At 45.6% G+C, this 21,009-nt stretch overlaps 1 protein-coding gene across 3 annotated transcripts; it reads left to right on the top strand.

Moving 5' to 3' along the window:
- Positions 1-49: 49 nt before the first annotated feature.
- Positions 50-19,638, top strand: ATG4B (autophagy related 4B cysteine peptidase). 3 transcript variants are annotated; one of them, NM_213573.2, is made up of 13 exons: positions 50-153; positions 5,077-5,175; positions 5,689-5,760; positions 7,607-7,705; positions 8,531-8,632; positions 9,413-9,485; positions 10,344-10,423; positions 13,100-13,296; positions 14,222-14,300; positions 15,013-15,158; positions 15,722-15,778; positions 16,072-16,165; positions 17,796-19,635. In NM_213573.2, exons 1-13 carry the CDS (start codon positions 144-146, stop codon positions 17,867-17,869), a joined length of 1,182 nt encoding a protein of 393 aa, NP_998738.1. In that variant the 5' UTR covers positions 50-143; the 3' UTR covers positions 17,870-19,635. The 3 variants fall into 3 exon arrangements, with proteins under 3 accessions (NP_998738.1, XP_015132333.1, NP_001385364.1); XM_015276847.4 differs by having other exon boundaries at positions 82-3,882; positions 17,796-19,638; NM_001398435.1 differs by lacking the exon at positions 50-153 and adding an exon at positions 3,949-4,965.
- The last annotated feature ends 1,371 nt before the right edge of the window (positions 19,639-21,009 follow it).

Genomic DNA, 21,009 nt, shown 5'->3' with positions numbered 1-21,009 from the left:
CCAATCGCCGCGCGGGCCGGCGGTGAGCCGCGCTGCCATTGGGCGAGCTGGGCGCTGGCGGCGGTGGCAGCGCGTTAGGTTACACCGGGGCGTATGTCTCGGCGGGGACGGTGGCGGGTGCAGCCCTCGGTGGGGCCGCCGCCATGGACGCAGGTGGGTGCGGAGCCGCCGCTTCTTCCCGCGCCTCGGGACGGCCCGCGGGGGGTCCGCCGGCTGTGCCTCCCCGCGGGTGGAGGGCTGAGCGCCGCGGGAGGAAGGCCTTGCCCGGCGGGAGCCTCAGCTCTGTCGCCCGCGGCCTCGAGAGCGGCGTTTGCCTGAGCCCTGAGGGCCGCCTGGTCCCGCTCTGCGGGAGGTTTGGGCTCTTCCCAGCGCGGAGGGAGCGAACCCCCTGTGCCTCTTTGGCTGCCGCTGGTCGGGGCCGGGAGAGAAGGCGCGGCCGGGGCCGGGACAGCGGAGGGCTGCGGAGGTGGGGAAGGGTCTGCGGGCACGGGCTGCCAGGGGCTCTGAGGGCCGTGGTTTGTTCGGCCCAGAGCACGGGAGCTGAGCGGGGACCTTGTGGCAGCTGCAGCTCGGCTCTGTGACAGCGACAGGGCCCGAGGGAACGGCATGGGGCTGTGTTGGGGAGGGGCAGCTGGGGGTCAGGGAGAGGTTCTGCATCACAGGGCGGTGGGCACGGCCGTAATGCCGGAGCTCAGGGAGTGCTGGGACACCGCTCTGAGACATTGGGTTTGGGCGGTGCTGTGTGGGGCCGGGGGTTGGAGTTGATGATCCTTGTGGGTCCCTTCCAACTTGGGGTGTTCTGTGATAACTTGGTCTTACCTTTGCTCGCTTCTCCTGTCTGGCCCTCATCTCTCCCATGATACCAGCAGAACTGCTCGTGATGGAGATCTTGCTTTCCTGCAGGAAAACAAATGTGCTGGCATTCAGATTGCAGCTGGTATCCCGCTAGCCATGGTGCAGCGCCAGCCTGCCCTTGCCCTGCGCAGAGATAAGTGGTGCTCTGTGATAGCAGTATCTCCTGTACCTCCTTCATGCTGGGCAGGCATCTGCATGGGGCTGTGCACCCAATGGCCACGCTGCTCACAGTGTCTGTGGCCTCGATGCCGAGCTGCGGTTGGGCTGATAGAGTCCCCGCTTTGTGCCACCATGTCCTTGTGTGCTGTCACATCAGTGTCTTGCACCTGGGAACGACGCGTGTTCTGACAAGTGAAACAACACAACCAGAGCCAACGGGCGTGTTTGCTTGCCCTTTATGTAAGCACAGCGAGGCTTATCAAGGGAAGAAAAAACCGTGCTGTGATAGCAGGGCTTCGCTCTGCTGCATCTCCTCCTCTGCAGGACTGGTCCTGGGCTGTGAAGTAAGGAGCACTGGAACCCTCTGGCCCAGTGACAGGCTGGCAGGCTTTGAACCACTCAGCCTCACGGTGCCTTAACTCCTTGTTTTTGCTCAGATAATTGGGATTTGTCTTGTCTCTTTCAGACAGGCTTAGGGAAAAGGAGGGACTTAATCTCTCTTCTGCAAAGGCCAGAAGTAAGCATTCAGGCTGTCCTTCAGCCATCTGCTTTCCAAGCATTTTTCAGCTTTGAACTTCTCTAGTACAACAGATTTACCTTCTTGACCCTCAGAAACATCCTGCGTCTGGTAGCTTTCATCCTCTCCACTCCGATTCCCTTTTTGATGTACTTCCCTCAGCCTTGAGGGGTGACCATCTGTCTCATTCCCGATACTTTTGCTGGTGTTCACTGGGTCTGAAGGACTTGGGAAAGCAGCCCTGAGCTGTTGCTGCCTGAGGAGCATTCGTTCCTGTGTTGGAGAGAGGAGCACTGCCAGAGAGGGGGATGCACAAGAGGGAATTTGGGGAGTGATCTATTGTAAAGCCTGGTTTTCCTTCACCTGGCATGCCAGATCTTTACTTCCACATTTTTTATGTAAAGAGGAAGGAAAAAAGAAAAAGTTGACAAAACTGCCAAGCTGTGCTTGCAAACTACAATCGAGATGATTTGTGCTGGAGCAAAGATCAGCCTTTTTGCTGTGTAAAGCATAAGGAAATTCACTTGAGTCATCGACGTTTAGACTCCTTTCTTTCATGAAGTTGACAGAAAAACAGCTCTTGTTTTGCTAAAGCAATAAAAGTTTGGCACATGGAAGGCTTTGCCTCTTCCATCAGGGCTTTGGGATGCTCCAGCAAATCCCATGCAAGGTGTGCCCATGGGGCAAAGATCCAACCACTGCTGCATCACTCACAGTGTGTCTGACACTCCTGTAAGGAGAAGCTGCCTTTCTGAGGGTGTGCTCTGCGTGGCTCAGACTTTCACCCATTTAACTTCAGATGCACCGTGCGCTGGGGGAAACTGAGCTGTTGTTCTGGTGTGTGTGTGTGGATCTCCTGCAGAGGCTGCTGCTCTGCCTTGCTGGATGTGCAGAGGTCAGCCTTGAAAACAGATCGAGGGCTTCTTGAAGGTGAAGCTTTGGATCACTGCCTGAGAAAAATTGCTGATCTCACCTGACTTCTGCAGCTGTGAGGAGAGCATCTTCAAAGAGGATTTCTGCTTCATGAACTCCTGGTGTTATTTATGGACAGGCCCTTTGCTTCTAACCACGCAGCTCACTGTGCTCTTACCTGAACTACTTTGGGCCTGCTTGCTGAAATATGCAGCTCATCTCAGCAGCAGCACAGTGGATGTAATTTTGAAAAAGTGCCAAAGGTTGTGAAGATGGATATTTGTGAGGGGAGCACGCAGACACTGCCTTCAGCCTGCTGGGGGTTTACTGTTCCCGTTCAAATGTTCTTAACCTGTAGTAGTAGCACTCAGTTTCTTCCCTGTGAAGGTGAAATCTTAGCTCCTGTACTTAACCTTTCAGATGGCGGAGAGTATTTTCTTTAATTAAAGGACAAAGCTCCATATGTAGTAAAGCCTGCCTGTGTAGTTTGGGCACGCAGCTGGACCTGCCAGACTTGTGCACAGAGCCCTGACATAAGGCATTCAGCTGAAGGGTTGCAAGTGTGGGATTTTCCTCCCAAGTGTTTGGTGTTGTGGTGCTTGCAGTTTGCATGCCGTACGCATGAGGTGACCCAGCAGGCAGCCTGGAAGCTGCTTGGGCAATTGCTGGCCCCTTCCTATGTAGCAATGCCACATCCCTAAGAGGAATTTGTGAAATTTAAAAGAGCAAACAGAAAGTGATGCATGCAAGTGTCTGCAGAAGTTGTCGTTGGGTGGAGGGATGTCAGCACTGAGCAAGAAGAGAGCAAAACAAGTCAAGCTATTAAGATAGACACAACATGTGGACTGTTGGAGATCTGTGAATTTTGGCTACTGCATATAAAGCCATTCTTAATTTCCCCTGACAACATTTAGCAGTGAAAAAGATTGTGTTACTTTGCTCCCACTTTTCTGTGCAAGCAGAATTGCTTTGCTTGGATAGCTTCGTGCCTGGGTTAGGGCCAGAGCCTAGTTCAGAATTTGATTTAGGAGCCCACTCTGCGTTTGTGTTCCCAGGGCTCCTGCTTCCATGGGAGCTGGTCTGAGTGGTGGTGTCCTGCTGCTGCTTATGGGTTCCCTCTGACATTAGGAACTGGCATCCAGTTGCAAGAGCCCAGAGGCAGAAGGCCGATGAGGTACCTGCAGGAGCCAGAATGTCTCGCACAGCTTGTTTGCCTGGGTATAGCACAGGGCTATATACCCTAATCCGAGGTGCCTGGAGAGAGGAGGGGCAGAGCCTTTCTGGAGCTCTCGTTTATTAAATGCAAATCAGCCAGGTCGTCATTTACTGGAGCTCCAGATGGTGATTTTGGAAAGCCAAGTGAGGAACAGCTGGGAGGGAGAGACTCCTATTCTGCGCACAGCTGTTTGTGAGCATGGTGGCATCTGGTCTGATGGCAGGTGAACTCATGGGCAGCAGTGAGGTGTGCACCGTGGCTGGTGGCTTTTGTAGGAGGTGGGGATGAGTGGAGCTTGTGGTTGTGCAGTCTGTCTCTCTGTTTTAATCCCAGGCCAAATGGTCACAGATGTTAGTGGGTTTGGCATTAGAAATATTTGCTTTAACAGTTGCAGAACTGCCTAACTTAGTTCTGTTTTAAATTTAACTTGCAACTTGTTTAAGAATTGAAATGAGGTGCAATTCTTAACATTCAAGGTGCTTTAAAGCCAGCCTCCTCCACCCCCTGAGGTTCACTTCCAAGATCTCCCAAATACAGACCCAGTGGAGCACAGCACATCCAGCTCCTCTTTTTTTCCCCCTGTCCTTTACCTGTGTTTTGCACAAGGTTTAAGCGGCCCTGATCCAAGGGCATCATGCAGCATCCTGTGCTGTGTGTGTTCTGCAGAGTGCAGCAATCAATGCTGAGTGGTGGTGTAAGAAGAGATGGATATTTGGGTGCTGATTGATGCCATGTTGTGAAGGGAGCAAGCATAAAGCAGACGCAAGGTGTGTCTGTGGCTTGGAAACTCAAACCTCTGCACTGATCTGCATTCCTCACTTTTAGCATGATGCCTGTAAGGGCAGCACTTCATCTGCTCAAGCTGCAGACTGCTTTTGGGACAGGCGATGGCTTGTGCTTCAGCTCACGGCCTCTGAGGATGGACTGACTTAAGGAGTAAGGTTTGGTTTCCAGCTTAATGCAGTCCACGCTTCTCATATTTCACCACCAAAAGCTATGTTCTCAGGAAGAAGCATCTCAGCTGCTTTGTTCCCTTGAAAAGAGGACTGCAGTGCTGTAGCTGATGGCTGTTAGTGTGCACAGTGATAGCTGTGCTGAGAAGCAGTGCAGTTGCTGGCTGAGGTCCTTGACGTTCTCTTGACCCACTCGGTTTTTACTGGGGCAAACTTGGAGTTGATCTAACCTGGAAGCTCCTCTGTTTCCTTGCTTGTGGAGCAGCAGGTGAGCTGTGGGTGCGTGGGCTCCCTGTGCCTTCAGTATGTGACTGTAGTGGAAACCAAACTGTTTCTTGCTGGGTACTCTGAGGGTAAGTTATGGTGTCACAGCAGCTCTGGTTCTGCAGTACTGTTTTTGTTTGATTTTTGAACAGCAAGGAAAAAACAATGAATATGTTTGTTTTTTTTTCTTTCTATTCCAGCTACTCTTACCTATGACACTCTCAGGTTTGAATATGAAGATTTCCCTGAGACCAAAGAGCCTGTTTGGATCCTAGGCCGGAAATACAGTGTTTTTACAGGTATTTTGCATGCACGATGCTATGACAGTGCAGAGGATTCTGTTAGTGTTACATGTTTTATGTACAGCTAGGTGACTGCAGACCTTGCAAGCACAGAGCAGAGCCTGTATGCTGTCAAAGCATGCAGATTGTAACCTCCGTGCTTCCTTCTGTCTGGCCATCTCTGTAGACTAGAATATCTTTGCACAGAAAGTTACTACTTAGTAGTTATTGGCAAGTGGATAGCTCAGGAAAAAGGCAAGAAAATTGTTTACTGCTTCAAAGTTTACCTGTGACCATGGTGTTTTTGATTGGTTGTAGCTTTTGTTTTTCCTAAGGGAAAAAGTTTCTTCTGCCTCGTGTCACTTTTGCATTCCTCATGCAGATTTTGTCTGTCTGGGCCAGCAGGCTGAGTGCAGAGCAGAACACTGTTAATGAAAAGGGTGGGTGGGAGTTGGGTTTCGGTGTGTTTGGTGCCATCTTTGTGTGTGCCTTTCTATCTTAAAAACAAAAAAAAACCCAACAAACTTTCAGAGAAAGAAGAGATCCTGTTGGATGTGACCTCTCGGCTTTGGTTCACCTACAGAAAGAACTTTCCTGCCATTGGTAAGTCTGAATGCATTCTGGAAGCAATGTTGGCCCACTTGTAATAACAGTCCAGCCCAGTGGGTAATTTTCAGTGACTTCATTTGGGTTAGAGAACAATCTCCCATTGGAACTGAGTGTGGATTAGGCTATTGAAGTGTAGGATGTGCAGATGATCGCAGGAAAACTGATTTTGAGATGAGATATTAAGCCAGCTTTTGCTTCACCTTCACAGAAAGGATAAGGAGAAAATAATTCCAACTCCTGACTGTTTGAATGTCTGTCTGTAGGCTCTCTACAACTCATGCTGTAAATGTGACCCTTGAATCAAAGAGCAGTGAATGAGTTGTCTTCAAGGCAGAAGGGTTGTGTTGTTTTGTTTTGTTTTTCAATATGTTGAATGAGATCAGCTATTTCCTTAGTATGCAGGTTCCTCCAAGTACTTGGATGTCACAGTTGCACCAGGCAGCTGTTCACTCTGTAAACCTGTTTCAGAATTCAGAAAATACTCTTAGGTGATAAAGGGTAAGGCATGAGTGGCATTAAAAACAAAAGTAAATTCAAAAGATGATCCAATAACATGAATATGTTTGTAGCTTTTGACAGTGCAGAGAAAAAAATTACCAAATTCCAATTACGAAAGTAGTCACCTGTTGGCACTGTTCTGCACAGGAGGAACTTTTTAAAAGTAATCCAGGATTCATGGACGAATCTTATACTGATATCAATTTCCTAGAAAAAACTTCCTGAATTAACCACGTTAGTTATCAGAAAGAGCAATTTTTTATACTTCATGCTAATTGGGTCTAAAGAAAAATATTATTTAATGATGGCCTTGGGCTTGAGGTGAGTTCAAAGGTAGAGATACGGTACGGAAATTCCTGCCTTCATATATCTTCTCTAGAATATGTGAGGGTTTGGGTTGGTTGTTTTGTAGAGCTTGAAGAGAATGTTACATGCAGGATGTGTAGTAATTTAAGGAGGGTCTCACAGTGAACTTGAAGCCAGACTTCTTAAGATATTATGCATATCTTGCTTTCAAAAATAGAAAGCAGCAGTAATGCAGACAAACTACTTTTACCAGCTGTGCCTAAGATGCAGCTGACTTGGTGCCTGTGAGTCAGCTCACTAGCTGTGACCACACTGAACATTTTAGCTATGAAGCTTGTAACAACAGCCAAACCTTCACTGAAGAAACAGCAGTTTGCTTTTGGAGCTCTGCTGTAAGTTACAGGTCTTTGTTCTCAGATTTTCCAGTGAGAGTTAATATCCAGCTTATTCTCCAACATTACATAGGATGTGTGTTGTTCTTGCTCCTGCTGGAAGATATTTTTACTTTTTTTTTTTTAAATCTAACTCTATGTGCACATTGGAATCTCATCCAGTCATCATCCACTTGTGATGTGGGAATTCCTTGTGACTGATGAATCTTGCATAATGACTTCCCTTCTCAAAATGAGCATTACAACAAGTGGTCTGTAACAAGCACCTCTGTTTCGAAATATCTCTGAATTAGGTTGAGAATCTGCAAGTAGGCTCAAAGGCTGCTATGCTCATGAGAAATTCAGCTGTCTTTCTAGCTGAGTTGCTTGAATTTCCTTTGAAGTTTTTTTTTTTGTTTTTTGTTTTGTTTTTTCTCATCATTTGATGTTAAAGATCTTTGTTTTTAAGGGATGCTATTAGGCTAGTCACTGGTAACAGTGTTTTGATTTCTCAGCTTTGGGTTTGTGAGCTACCATAGTCCTTATTCCTTGCCCAAATTCTTGGATAATTCTGCTACCCATGCAGGCTTACAGTGCTTTCCTTTTTTCTCTCTTGGCAGTGTTGTTCCATTCCTTACATACTTGTTTTCTGTCCTTGTTTCCAGGAGGAACCGGTCCCACATCTGATACAGGCTGGGGCTGCATGTTGCGGTGTGGCCAGATGATCTTTGCTCAGGCCTTGGTCTGCAGGCATTTGGGAAGAGGTAAACCAGAGAACTGACTTCCAGGGCAACGTGCTTGCATAAGTGCAGCGCTTCTAAGGGTAGCAGCTGGGAGCTGAGGGCTCTGTAGCTTTTCCCTGAGTTTTCTCGAGTTCAGGGCTGATGTGTGAAAACCCTACTGGAATCTTTCCAGTAGGTTTCTTCCTGCAGCTGTCTGCAGCTCTGCATAGATGAATGTAGTTGTTCAAGTCATAAAACAAAGGAGAGTCCTGCAACATGCTAGTTAAATCCACTGACACCAAGCAAGCACTAGGCTTTTCTTGAAGGGCTTTTTTACATACTTGAAGTTTAAAAAGTCCTACCAGAACAACCTACTGACTTGTAAATAGCTTGGTTTTTAACTTGTCAAGAAGTCCTCTCTTTGTCTCTAGTCTCTTCTGCCTGAAAACTTCTGTTCTTGCACTTGAACCATACTTGGTCTGTATTGGATTTCTTTGGTGGTTGTTGATTACAAAAATAATTTCCCAGCAATTCGAAAGCAGCGAGGTCTCCTGGTTTTCTTCAGAATGCCTGTCTATGGGAAATTGTAATCTTGTTTTTCATTTGTGGGATAGAGGTAGAATTTGTTTTCTGATTCTTCTTTTTCCGTGTGTTATATTCTTTTATCACAGCTGTGAAAAAGCTGCTTTTTTTTTTTTTCCTCCCCTGTTGAAATTCATGGTTTGATATTGGGAATGCCTCAGTTGCTTGGTAGTAACACAGTGACCTGAAAATCTGGTCAGTGGTTGGTGCCCAGGGAAGAGAAATCGTAGCGTGCTAATAAATAAAGATCACGTTCTGTTTCACATACCCCTTTGTTTGTTTTAGACTGGAGGTGGATAAAAGGCAAGAGGCAGACGGATAATTACTTCAGTGTTCTTAATGCCTTCATTGACAAAAAAGACAGCTACTACTCCATTCACCAGATAGGTAAGGATGCTGGGTGCCAAGAAGTGGGGGGGAATATCTTGTCTGAGTTTCCTGTGAGCAAAGACCATCATTTCATGTTTATTTCTGTAGCTTAGCTGAAAAACCTAGTGGGTTATTTTCTGACACAGTGCTTATTTTCTGATATAATCTGAAACTACCATTCTTTATTATGAGTTGTGATGGATTTTTCTTCTTGGCTCCATTCAGACCTTCAGGTTTGTGTAATGCTTTAGGTTATATTCAGCATCAGTTTCTGTATCCTATTTAGCTAAGGTGAGAGAAAAGCATGTGGCTGCTGTTCTCACCAAGACCTTGTAACGTGAGAAGGCTGCTGGATGAAGGTATTTTCAGAAGTAGCAGTTAGACTAAGGAAGGACCTCAGTTCAATATAAATTTCCCTGGCAAAAGAAAAAGACAGCCTGTTTTAATTTTTTCTATGAAGTGTTAAGATACCTATAGCTTCATCTACAGTGAACAATGTGTCACGTAACAGGGGTGCTCTTGATAATCACACACCAAGAACGGTTTCTCCTGAGGTAACATTGCCATTTGGACTTCTCTATTCCCCCTTTGGAAAAAATTTGCTTTACAGTAATTGAGGATCTACTTGTCTCTTCCACTGACACCACAGTAACCCATGAAAGGGGTTACTGCTTTCTACTGACACTGGAGTGTTTCCAAGTGAGATCTCTTCTCCGTTAAATAAAAATCCTGGTTAGGAAGGAGCATAGTGTAGATGAAATTCTTTGCTAAATTATTTTTTTTATTCTTGTCATGCAGCCCAGATGGGAGTCGGAGAGGGGAAATCCATCGGTCAGTGGTATGGACCAAACACAGTTGCACAAGTGCTTAAGTAAGTGCTGGATTTTACCCTTATTTCTTTCAAACAAAGCTGTATTACCTCCTGCTTCACAGATCTCTACCCACTGGATGAAGTGCAACCGTATGTCTTAATGCTCTTTGCAGGCAATTGCTTGACCTTATTGACTTGACTGGTGGGAACCTGAGAGGACCCTTCTTTTATTCAGAACATGGCAGGCAGGCTGTGACAGAAAACTGATTGCAAATTGAGGACGACCCTCTGGCAATCCCTTTCCTTTCCGCAGTGCTCGTGTAATGTGCTTGCTTCTAGAACAGAGTGCAGTGCTCTTTGCAGCAGACCAGAAGCAGGTATCAGAGTAGATGATCACTGCTGTTGTTTGGATCTCTGCTGACATCTGAATTGTCTCTGTCCTCATTGTCAAAAGGCTGCCAATGAGCCACTGAGTCACCAGTGCATCAGAAGAGGAAAGTTTAAGTATTTGCTGCCTGGGTTCCATGGTGACAAGCAGAGAATCAGGACTGTTTAATTGAGACATCCTGTGTGTCACCATCCTTTCCTCAGTTCTTTGACTAGGTTTGCTAGGAGCTCCACGGAATAGGTAATCATGTGTGCCCATTTAGCCCAGTGTGTGCTGTAGGTGATGGGGAGATACTTTAGGGAACATTAGTGATCTATTGTTTATTAATTTTTAGTTATTTAGTTTTCTCCTTATGCTGTCTTTCTGGTAATGGGAATTGAGTTGGAGATTGTATCTTGTATTTGAAGTCTGTTTATTCTTCTGGTCAATATAATTTGTGGCAGTGACTTTTGGTGTTATTAAAAAAAAAGCACAGCATAATTGGTGAAAAAATGATTGTTCCTAATCCAAGGTTTTTTCCTTTCCAATAGAAAACTTGCTACTTTTGATACGTGGAGTTCACTGGCAGTACATATAGCCATGGATAATACTGTTGTGATGGAAGAAATCAGTAAGTATCACATGTGGGTAGAACATAACGTATCCTTCGACAGCAAGAAGCCAGAAAAGAACTGGAAAGCACGTAGTCAGGCAACACTAGAAGCATGCAGTAAATGTTCTGTATTAAAGCTGTGGCCAAGTGTGCTAAACCTGGGTGAGACTTGCTTTTCTAGGGCAGGAAAGCTCCTTGTTTCACTTTTGCTTTGCCTGATAAACCTCAGACTTAGCATTGTGACCTGTGGATCTGGAAAGAAGGAACTGCTGACTTTCAGACAATAGGTGGGAGCTGCTTGGAAGGTAGTGACAAACTGTTTGTGGCCATAGGTAGGAAGTGCCAAATGGCTGCTTCCTTACCAGTATAACGGGGCAGGAATGTCTCTGCTACTAAGCAGAGTAAGAAAACCAGAACTTCACTCTAAACAGGAAAAATGAAAAATGGGGAATGAAGGGACTCGGCTCTGGAGACATCTTTTAAAGATGTCCTTTTAAAGGACTGCTCACTCGTGGTTTTTTTTTTCCTTTTTTTTTGTTTGTTTGTTGCATTCTGACAACTGGATGCCTTTGGAGGCTGAGCAGCTGTGCAATGTGTTCATCCCTAGCATGCTTGCTCAGGCTGCAGTGCCCCAGTAACCGAATTGAGTTGTGGAATGGCTGTTTGCTGCAGTCCTTTGTTGCCCTGGCTGCACAAGCCTTCCCCTGTTTTTGCTTTAGGCTCATGAGGCATTGTGCTTATACAGCACAAAGCCATTCAATGTTTTCTGCCGGAATAGTATTCTGAAACAGCACACAGAACAGTCCAGAGAATGCTTGAGCTGGTGCAAAGTTACGTGTGAGACTGTGGCAGCTGTCAGATAGATTGACTTTGGCTGCTGTGGAGCCAAAATCAATTAACAGACAAGGACTTGTCCCTCGAGTGCAGGATAGCAAAATCTCTTATCAGGTGGCGTGATTGAGAAATGCCTGTCTAACCTTAAGTATAAGTAGTCCTAGATATGTGCTGATGTTCTTGGATTGAACAAAGGTCAGCATAAAGACAGGAACTGGATTTATCTTTCACCTTTAGCCTGGAAATCCTCTAGAACTGAGGTGTGCTAGCTGCATGGCTTGGGTATGTTGCAGCTCTTTTCTATGTGGCTTGTGTCAAGCACTGACACCACTTCAAGTAACATGTCTGATACAGCCTGTGATGTGTAGGGTGGTGTTTGTCTATTTTCCTCAGCTGAATCATGATGTGCCTCCTGTTGAGGAGCTGAAAGTCTCTGTATGAGTGGGTCTGACGTTATGTATCTGTAGGTGCCTGTTCTCTATCTTGTGCCCTAAGCATCTGTCAGTAGTGAAATGTTCAAAAGTTACTGCTGTTTCATACATCTGTTAAATTCAGTCACTGATACTGTTCAGCCTGAGGCGAGTAGGAAATAACCTTTTGCTGCAGCAGTGAAAACAGCCATCAGAACCTTCTGTCTGTTGCACTGGAAACACGCTCATAGGCTGCATACAGTACACGTCCTCCCTTTGAAAGGGACAACAGGGAGCAATTGCAAACTTCAGTGCAGGTTCCCTCTCTTACTGAGGCTTTAGCTCAAAGTCCTTCTTCTTCTAACCTTGGAGGTAACATTCTCCTTGTTCAGCTGCATTTGAAGCTTGTAGCAGTGAACAAGCATCCTGTTGTAATTGCTGTCATGAAGGTGCTTGTTTACATTGTGTCCTACCTGCCAGACTCTCCAGGTATTCAGGTTAGGCCAAGAATAAATTAAATGAACCTCTGGTGTTTTGTCTAATTGCCTTGAATTAATGATTGAAATGCTTGAGTTTTTCTGGTTTTGTTTCATTTCTTCACATGCATACACTCACCCAGCAAGTAATGAAATTAGCTTGTGAGGCAGGTAGGCTTGGAGATGGTTCTGTACCAGAATTTACATAATCTGGTTGCATTCCAGGCTGCCTGTCTGTTCACCAAGCCTGTAGAGTGAGGATGCACAGTGTTTGTCATGGGTATGCCCTGAGGTTTTACACTGCTCCACATCTTACAGGCAAAGCTCCTGCTAAAATTACAGATTATGCTGATCACCCATTTGGGGGCTCTAAACTAGCTCCTGAATGATCCCTGACAGAATTTGTAACCATTTTAGTGAAGCTTAGGGAAATGCAATTTCTCAAAGCAGATAACACATTTATTTCTTGTTGCAGTACTCGTTACAGGTGAGGATTTCCTGCATTAAGCCGTGATATTTTCCTCATTCAATTCAGCTGGCCTAAAAGCCTCTCAGTACTTCCCTGGAACTGAACACACCAGTTGTTTTTCTCCCCTCCCTGTCTAGATGCTCTCTGAATTCCAGACTTATACCTAATGTTCCAAGCAAGTCATCCACCCGTGTTGACACAGGGTGTTGCTCAGCTGTTCACCTGCAGGAAGAACTTGCATTTTAATGGCCCACCAGATGGTGGCTGGGAGTACAGCACGCTTTGGCACAATCTCAATGTAAGAGATGAAAGACTGAGCTTGTCCAGAAACCCTGCAGGGGGCACATCACAGGATCACAGTGGTGGACCTTGTTAACTTTTTTTTTTGGAAGTGCTGTAGGCTTTTGGAAAATAGCAATTGTTGCTCAGAGCTAGAACAGGATCATGTGAGGTTTAGAAACTGAGGTTGTTCCTGATGTTTTCTGCTCATGTTCCCTTTTTGTAGGGCGGTTGTGCCAGTCCAACTTCTCCTGTGCTGGAGCTGCAGCATGCCCTGCTGTAGAGGCAGATGTGCTCTATAATGGGTACCCAGAGGAAGCGGGGGTTAGAGATAAGCTCTCACTGTGGAAACCATTGGTGCTGCTGATACCTCTCCGCCTTGGGCTCACAGAGATCAATGAAGCCTATATTGAAACACTAAAGGTAGGGGATGTGGAGCTGATTCTTGATATTCTGATGCTTAAAGACCCTGCTGTGAATTAAGTTGCTTCTGGAAGAAAAATATATTTAGAGCACCATTTTCAGAGGTCAGGATATGGATTCTTACAGGTTTTTGTCAGGAAAGTATTGGATTTATTGCTTCCGTAGCTTTTTTTCAATTTTCATTCCAAAACTTAATCAGTCCCTGCTGGTGTGTTGATGGTACCCCCCTGCTGAAGTGCTTGTTCAGCACAGCTATCCTGAGCCTCAATGAGCATGGTGTTGCAGACTCCCCACGGCTCTGATGCTGGAGCCTGTGCTGCAGGCTAAGGGTAGAAGCAGGCTGATGGTTGCATTGTGCAACAGGAAGTTGCAGACCTTATGGTGTGCACAGTACACATGTAAGAGGGGATGCACGTTGTCTTGCTGTGCTAAAGCTGACAATCTCTGAGCTGTACAGGTAAGAGAGCTCCACATGCATACTAGGTTACTTTTCCATTACTCAGTAGACAGTTCTTGGATATTGCAACTCGATAAGGTACATGGACTGTTTCCTGAGTGATGGTTCCCTCCTGAAAGCCCTGTTGCAATATGACAGTTTCAAGGATCTTGTCACTGAATGGCAGCAGAGCTGGAGCTTGCCCAGAGGGAGTTCTAGAGTAGTGCTGCCGTTTTCCTTTGGTTCACCTGTGTGTTGCTATCTAGCAGTTAAAGGTGTTTTTGAGTTGATTTTTTTTGCCCCTTCAAGGCCTTGTTGCAGCCTTCATGATGGAACTTTTCTCCAGAAATGGCTGTTTCTGCTGCTATAACTGCTGATTTTTCAGTGTCCCAGTCTTTTTTTCCCTGCTGTGTTTTTAGATGTTTGCCCTTGTTACCACCTGCTGTCTCACTGTCTGTCAGCTGTGTGTTTTCTGTATTGCTTTTCCAGCACTGCTTCATGATGCCCCAGTCCCTCGGAGTGATCGGAGGCAAACCTAACAGTGCTCACTACTTCATTGGTTATGTAGGTGAGTGCCCAGAGTACTGCAAAGACTTTCCAAGCATCTCCCCACAGCTAAAAATGTTTGTGGAGCAGTACAGCTCTCCTACTTGGCCTGTAGTGTGTGCTGCAGGTTTCATTTTTTCTGCTGGAAAAAGGCTGCTGTGAGCTGAAACCCTGTGAGGATCTGAATGATGTAACTTTGAACAGGGGCAACAGTACAAGCTGCACACTTCCACCATGTAATGCTAGATCCTGTCTGTAATGATGTGTGCACAGGCTCTTCCTAGGTTCAGAGCTGACCTCCTTTCAGGGATTTGGTTGTGTGTTTACCTGTCTTTCAGTTCTTCCCTTTCTGAAGCCCTACAAACCGTTGTCCTCTCTTCCTTCCGTCTGATATTCTGTCTCTGCTTGAGACCTAAAACTGTGCTTTGGATTTCCAAGACTCTCTTGAGCTTACACAGGACACTGGAAGGCATGAACAGAGCCTGCAGTGTCCACATAGTGCATGTGAACACAGATGGAGTGGGTGCCATGGTTCTGCTCTTGTCTGGATGAGAAGTATTGAAGGAGTGGCCAAAAGCAAGATGCCCCTAGTAAATGATGGGTTCCTCCTTGGGATTTCAGGAGCTGGCTCAATTATTGCTCTTCCCCCTTCTTTTTATCTCACTATTTGCTTCTCAGAAAAGCAACTTCTGGTATGGTTCTTCCTGTTGATGTCTCTTTGCCTGTCTGTCCAGGTGAGGAGCTCATTTACCTGGATCCCCACACTACGCAGCCTGCAGTGGAGCCCAGTGACAGTGGCTGTCTCCCCGATGAAAGCTTCCACTGCCAGCATCCTCCCTGCAGAATGAGCATCGCTGAGCTTGACCCGTCCATTGCAGTGGTGCGTTCCTGCTGCTTGTTTTCTACCCAGCTCAGAAATAGCAGGTCCTTGCTAACAGGGACCTGGCTGAGGTGATAGGTTGGGTGATCTCCAGGCAGGCTGTGCTCTGGGCAAATATGTTTCAATTGCAGTAACATTGTTTAAGAAGCTCCTCACTAGGAAGGTCCTGCTTGCAGAGTCATTAAATGCCTTCTCTAATGGGGCGTTTTCTTTCCCTGGACTCTAGTTTAGGCTTTGATTCCTGCCTTCTAAAGGACAGATTTGAATCCACTTCTGAATCTGAAACACTTCTGATCGCACAGATCACACTTCTGATACAGTGTGATTTGTATTCTGGTGAACCTGAGGTGACTGCCCTTTGTTTCCACTTGGGTTGCTTCTGTCCAGTTTTCCTTCTGCAGCAGAGCAGACCATTACACTGATCAGCACTTGAACAGTCCGGCTACGATAAGCCTGTGGGGAGTACTCAGTTTAACAGGGCATTGTAAGCCATACCTTGAAGCAAGGCAGTTAGTTGTTGTAACTGCTCACAGACCTGGTCATTCTATAATTTCTTTTTACAGGGCTTCTTCTGCCACACAGAGGAGGACTTCAATGATTGGTGTCACCAAATCAAAAAGGTTTGTGTTTATATTGCTGGGAAAAGAATACAGGGTATTATTGGTTCCAAAGTGCTGCACAGAGAGATTATTCTGAGAGTGATTATTAAAATGATCCCATTTTAAAGCATATGTTTAAGACACCAGAAGGATTCTAGCTCTAAAATTCTGCAGCTGATATGAGTGAAAATATTTGAGAAATCATCTTTTCAGCTGCAAAGAAGTTCCAGCAGATCAGTTATCTCTCCCCTAACAAACCAGAGTGCTATGAGTATGGTGTTGCAGGTTCTCATGGCTCTGCTCTTTCTCCACAGCTGTCCCTGGTAAGAGGAGCACTGCCCATGTTTGAACTGGTTGAACGCCAGCCATCACATTTCTCCAACCCCGATGTTCTGAATCTCACACCAGGTGAGGCTGTGCAGGGAGGCAGAGCTAAGGGGAGTTTGTCCCTTTGGTTTTCTGGAAATTGTATGGAATTGCACGCTGACTTCTGGTGTGTTCCCCTTTGCCCTCATAGTTGGTCTGGAGCTTTTAGGTCAGTTTAATTCTTTGGTTTTCAACCAGTGGTTCAGATTCCCGTGCTATCTTGGGGTGATTTTTAGGAGGAGTCTGAATGGTGACTGGATTAAAAAAGGCTCAGGCTACTATAACAATATGAATTTATGATTTCTAAAGAGATGCTTAAAGAAATGGGAAGGGTCCACTGAAAAGGCTGAAAACTGAGCTTCTGGGTATTAAAAATTGACAAAGATGAGGTTGGTCATGTATATCTCCAAGTGCAGGGGATTCTTTCCCTGTGCGTTTGCTTAGTCCTGGTGATGTAAAAAGCAACAAGTGCTAGGTAGTATTTTGGCTGTTGGGCTCTGCTTATCATGTTAATAATGCAAGTGAACATTGCCAATGGCTCTGTATTTCCTGCAAAGTATGCCAAGAGGAGTGAGTTATTTGTGGGCAAGCTTACCCTGCCACCAGGCATTGGACTGCATCCTGTCACCTGCATCCTGCACTCACTGCTTCCTTGCTGACTCTTAGCATGAACTTCCAGTCTTTCTTACCTTACTGTCCTATTCTGTAAGAATGTTTTATTTGCTTATACTGTCTGTTGATCCTTGCTTATATCAAAATGTCCCTAATTACTACCTTCTTTACTCATGAAAGTGTTTTCCTAATGAGCTACTTATCTTTCTCTTCCCCAAGCTTTTAGAGCCTCTCCTATTTGCTTTGGCCATGCTTTTTCTTACTGTCAGCCCTCACTAGAAGGATTAATGATGCACTTCTGGATGTCCAGTCCTTTGTCCTCATTTTCTCCAGTCAGTTGGGTTCTCTGTTCAGTTACTTAAGCATAGAGGGCTGCTCCCTGGGAAGTGCCTGAGGAAGCTGTGCTGCCAGCACCCACAGTTTGCATGAGGAACACTGACACTAATCATTTGTACACACTGCTGTGGAATTAAAGCATGTCACAGAATATTCAGAGGGTCTGCAGCCTCGTGTCCATACACTTGTCCTTGTTCTCAGCAATCATTGTAGTTTAGCTTCTGGATGACTGTTCTGCCAAGTTTAGTGTGTGCTTTCTTAAAGCCTGAGTTCATGTAGATTTCTCCTTTACTTCCCCATCTTGCATACACCTTCTCACTTGAATTTCCCCTATGGTAAAGCTGCTTCTCCTGTACCTATGTGCTTCACCACAGAATTGGAAGGGTGGACAGAAGAGAGCAAGTAGAAGTACACTACCCTTTCTTCCAAAATGTACTGCATTAATTGCTTCTGTTGTGATTGCAGGCTGTGCTACTGGACAGGAAGGCTTTACAAAACAGTCACAGCATAGAACTGCACTGCACCATGGCTGTGTCAGGATTTGTGAAACCTGGTGCATGTTCTACCCTGTAATTCTCTCAAGTGCATTTTCCATGCTACTATGCCTCCTCAGAGCCTTCACTCACATGTCATGGAGCCTCTTAAGTGTATTCAGTGGCTAGTTACTGTGATGCTGAGCAGTCATTGCGCCCCATAGAGGTAAAACTTTCTTATTTTCTTGCAGACTCCTCTGATGCCGACAGATTGGAAAGGTTCTTTGACTCAGAAGATGAAGACTTCGAGATCTTATCCCTTTGAAAACAAATAGGAAACTGACTGTGCAAATTTGTGTTATGTGTGGGGAGAAGTGGGGGGAGGGAAGCTCCTTGGAGAGCCTGGGGCTACCGGTTTTCATAGGTGCTTGCTGCCATCCCTGCCTCTTGTCCATCCTGGCATTCTGTGCAGCCTCTGAGCGGAGTGTGCATTGTCTGCGTTGGGATGAAGAACCAAGTGGGTGTTGCAGCCTTACTGGCTGGAGTTGGGATTTCTCAGCAGAAAACACCTGCTGGAAGTGGATGCAGTGGTGCCTAGGAGTTCAAAGCCTATCTGTTACATCAGCAGGTCAGCTGGCCTTCTGGGGGAGCCATAGAAATCTTTAGAGCGCTAAATCCTTACACAGGGACTTCTCTCTGAAGCTTAGAGCCACCCCTCATTTAGTAGGTGACATCTACAGTTATTTCCTTTAGCAGCTTCTCTTCTCAGTGGCCAATTTGGACTGCAGCTCACAATGCAAAGTAACGGTAGACACGTCACAGTGAGACAGCTGTGAAGTCCCCAGAGCACAAGTGGCTCTGTTTCCTACAGTGAAACTCCTGTCCATGCTTTGCAGTGCACAGCACTTTCTCAGAGGTATAGTACCCCTCTCCTGCTCACGTCCTGTCGAAAGAGAGCTGGGGTAACTTATAAATGAGTGGTAATTCAATAAGCAAAAGGCTGTCTGGGAAAGTATGGACCTGTGCTGCTGGAGAGGAACATCACAACCTCAACTAACAGCAGAAGGAAGGGAAGGAGAATAGAAAATGTGTGTGTTCTTGCTGAGTTTGGTAACACACTGTGCTTTTACTATGGATTTATGTCCATACCAAGTATCTTCAGGAAAGGTGCTTTGAGCAGAGAACTGGAATCCACAGCCCTGGGTGGGGAAAAAAGCCCACTGCAGGGGAAGAGGTGAAACAGGACAACTGAGATCTGCCAGCCACGTGCCTGCCATATGTCCCAGTGTGCTGGCATAGCATCTAGTGAATAATTCTGTTGAAGTGGAGAAAAAAAAAAGTTACACAATTCCTCGAGGTATCCTCTGTGGGTTGCTGAGCAGTTTCTCCAGCTACTCCTATTAGACATTCCCTTTCCAAATCAGAAAAGATGCCTGAAGGTTGAGTAGGCTTCATAGCTGCATTGCTACCTTTCCATTTGCTCTTCGGCAAGCTCCCCTACCTGCAGAGTTTGCACAGGGCAAGGTACTGTAGGAGCTAACCCATAGAAACCCATTTCCAGTAGTCACGCCAAAGATGTCAGCACAGACAGGATGTCTTGAGAAGGAAGGTCCAACATGATACTGGAAGTTGTAGCTGCTTTAAGATAACAGCTCTGCTGCACAAACAGAATTTGGAGAAAGCTAAACCATGGAGGAGAATTGACTTAATGCAAACTGCAACAGAATGTTGCCTAAGTAGTTTCCTTAGTGCATGCTGCAGACTGCAGATCTGTTTACAAGGTTTGTTTTGTACATACAGGATTGGAACCTGTCAGTTAATGCTTCTGTGCCCAAGGGTGGTGACAGCTGGCTAGAAATTACTCATTTTCCTTCGTGACTGACCTACTGATGCTTTAACTGTCCCTATGCTACCCAAAAGCAGAGGTTTGAACTGGGAACCACAATGCTTCTGTCACTAAATTATTATTTGCTGCTTTCTGCCTGCTTCTCCTCTTCTCTCTTGTAGTTAGGGGAAGAGGCAGCAGAGGAACTGGGGCTGTGCTCCATTCATCTGCTTTCAATTTGTATCTGAATAAACAGATCTAAAATCTTTTGCCTTTCCTAACGTTCTTGTACATTAATCTCAGGTAGCGATGGGTGGTATTGAGTGACCCTGCAGTGCAGTGGGGAGCAGTCTTGAAACAACAGTACCATACTACTGCTATACTTTTAGGGCAACGAAGGCAGACTGGGGCAAAAGCTGAATTATGTACAACAGTGTCTTTAATCTTTCTTTTGGTGCATCTGCTAGAATAGAAGCTGGCTCTGTGGTGCTGCTTTGATGATTGATGTTCCTGTCCCAGAGAGTGAACATCCACAACGTGCCAGCAGAGACAAAGAAACATTTCTGTGGTTCAGTTCTGCTACTCACATTTTAAGTTGCATGAACACTGGGGGGAAAAAGATAAATTGGTACAAAAAGGCTGTCCCTGCTTAGCAGTGCAGCATCTCACTGCTTCTCAAAAGCATAAGCCTTTCCAAGACAGGACATGCTTTTCTGGTGAGTCTCTGCCACATGTTCATTTGAGGTAAGCAGGGGAAAGAGCCAAGCAGAGATTGAGAAGTTAATATTTCACATTGGTAGATGGAAAATAAAATTTGTTTCCTTTACAATTGTATGCTCACTGTTTAGCTATTCAACTGCTAGCTTTCCATAATGTCTGTTTCTAGGAAGCCTTTCAAACACTATGCCTGCAGTGGTAAACATTACAAAAAGAGGTCTAAACTCAATGACTATTTTTCCCATCCTGCCATGAAGTAGCAGAAGACAGCAGTCAGAAGCAGGCAGCTTGTGCTGCCCTTAGTAAGTCCTGTTTGTTGAGAGCTACTCGCTTGGAATACATTTCCCTCTTGGTTCATACAAAGGGCTGCCAATGTTCAGTCAAGAGATACTACTTATTTTCTATTGCTGAAGATTTGGGGGAATTCTTAACCTAATACAGCATAACCAAGTATCAAAAGCTGTTATTGTTTCATGAATTGGAACCTTATTGTAACAACTCAGACTATTCTATGAGCATCACCATAAGGTAACAATTAGAATGGTACTGGAGGACATTGGGCACACTCAGAACATGCAGCTGATCTGGTTTGGCAGTGTGTGCAGGGCTGTTTAAATTGCACTTGAGTCTTTATAGGACTCACTGCTGACTCTTCTTATCTTGGCTACATGAGTAAACTCAAACAGTCTAGAAGAATTTGTGTACCACTCACCCTTCAAAACGCTCTAAGCTCATGTCTATTTCACTTACCCTAAAAGCAGTTCAGCCTCTGTATTCCTTGTTGTACAGCTTGGAAGCAGACTTGAAAATGAGTTCATCTGTCCCTTCATTCCACCGTCCTAGCAAACATCTCTCCCTGGACTGAGGTCCTCCAATATATCCTTCTAGAAGATAAATGATCATGTTGGAAAAAGACCCACAGC

The sequence above is a fragment of the Gallus gallus genome, chromosome 9 (genome assembly GCF_016699485.2).
Source record: "Gallus gallus isolate bGalGal1 chromosome 9, bGalGal1.mat.broiler.GRCg7b, whole genome shotgun sequence".
In the NCBI taxonomy this organism is placed as follows: Eukaryota; Metazoa; Chordata; class Aves; order Galliformes; family Phasianidae; genus Gallus; species Gallus gallus.
This window is presented reverse-complemented; position numbering and strand designations above follow the sequence as displayed.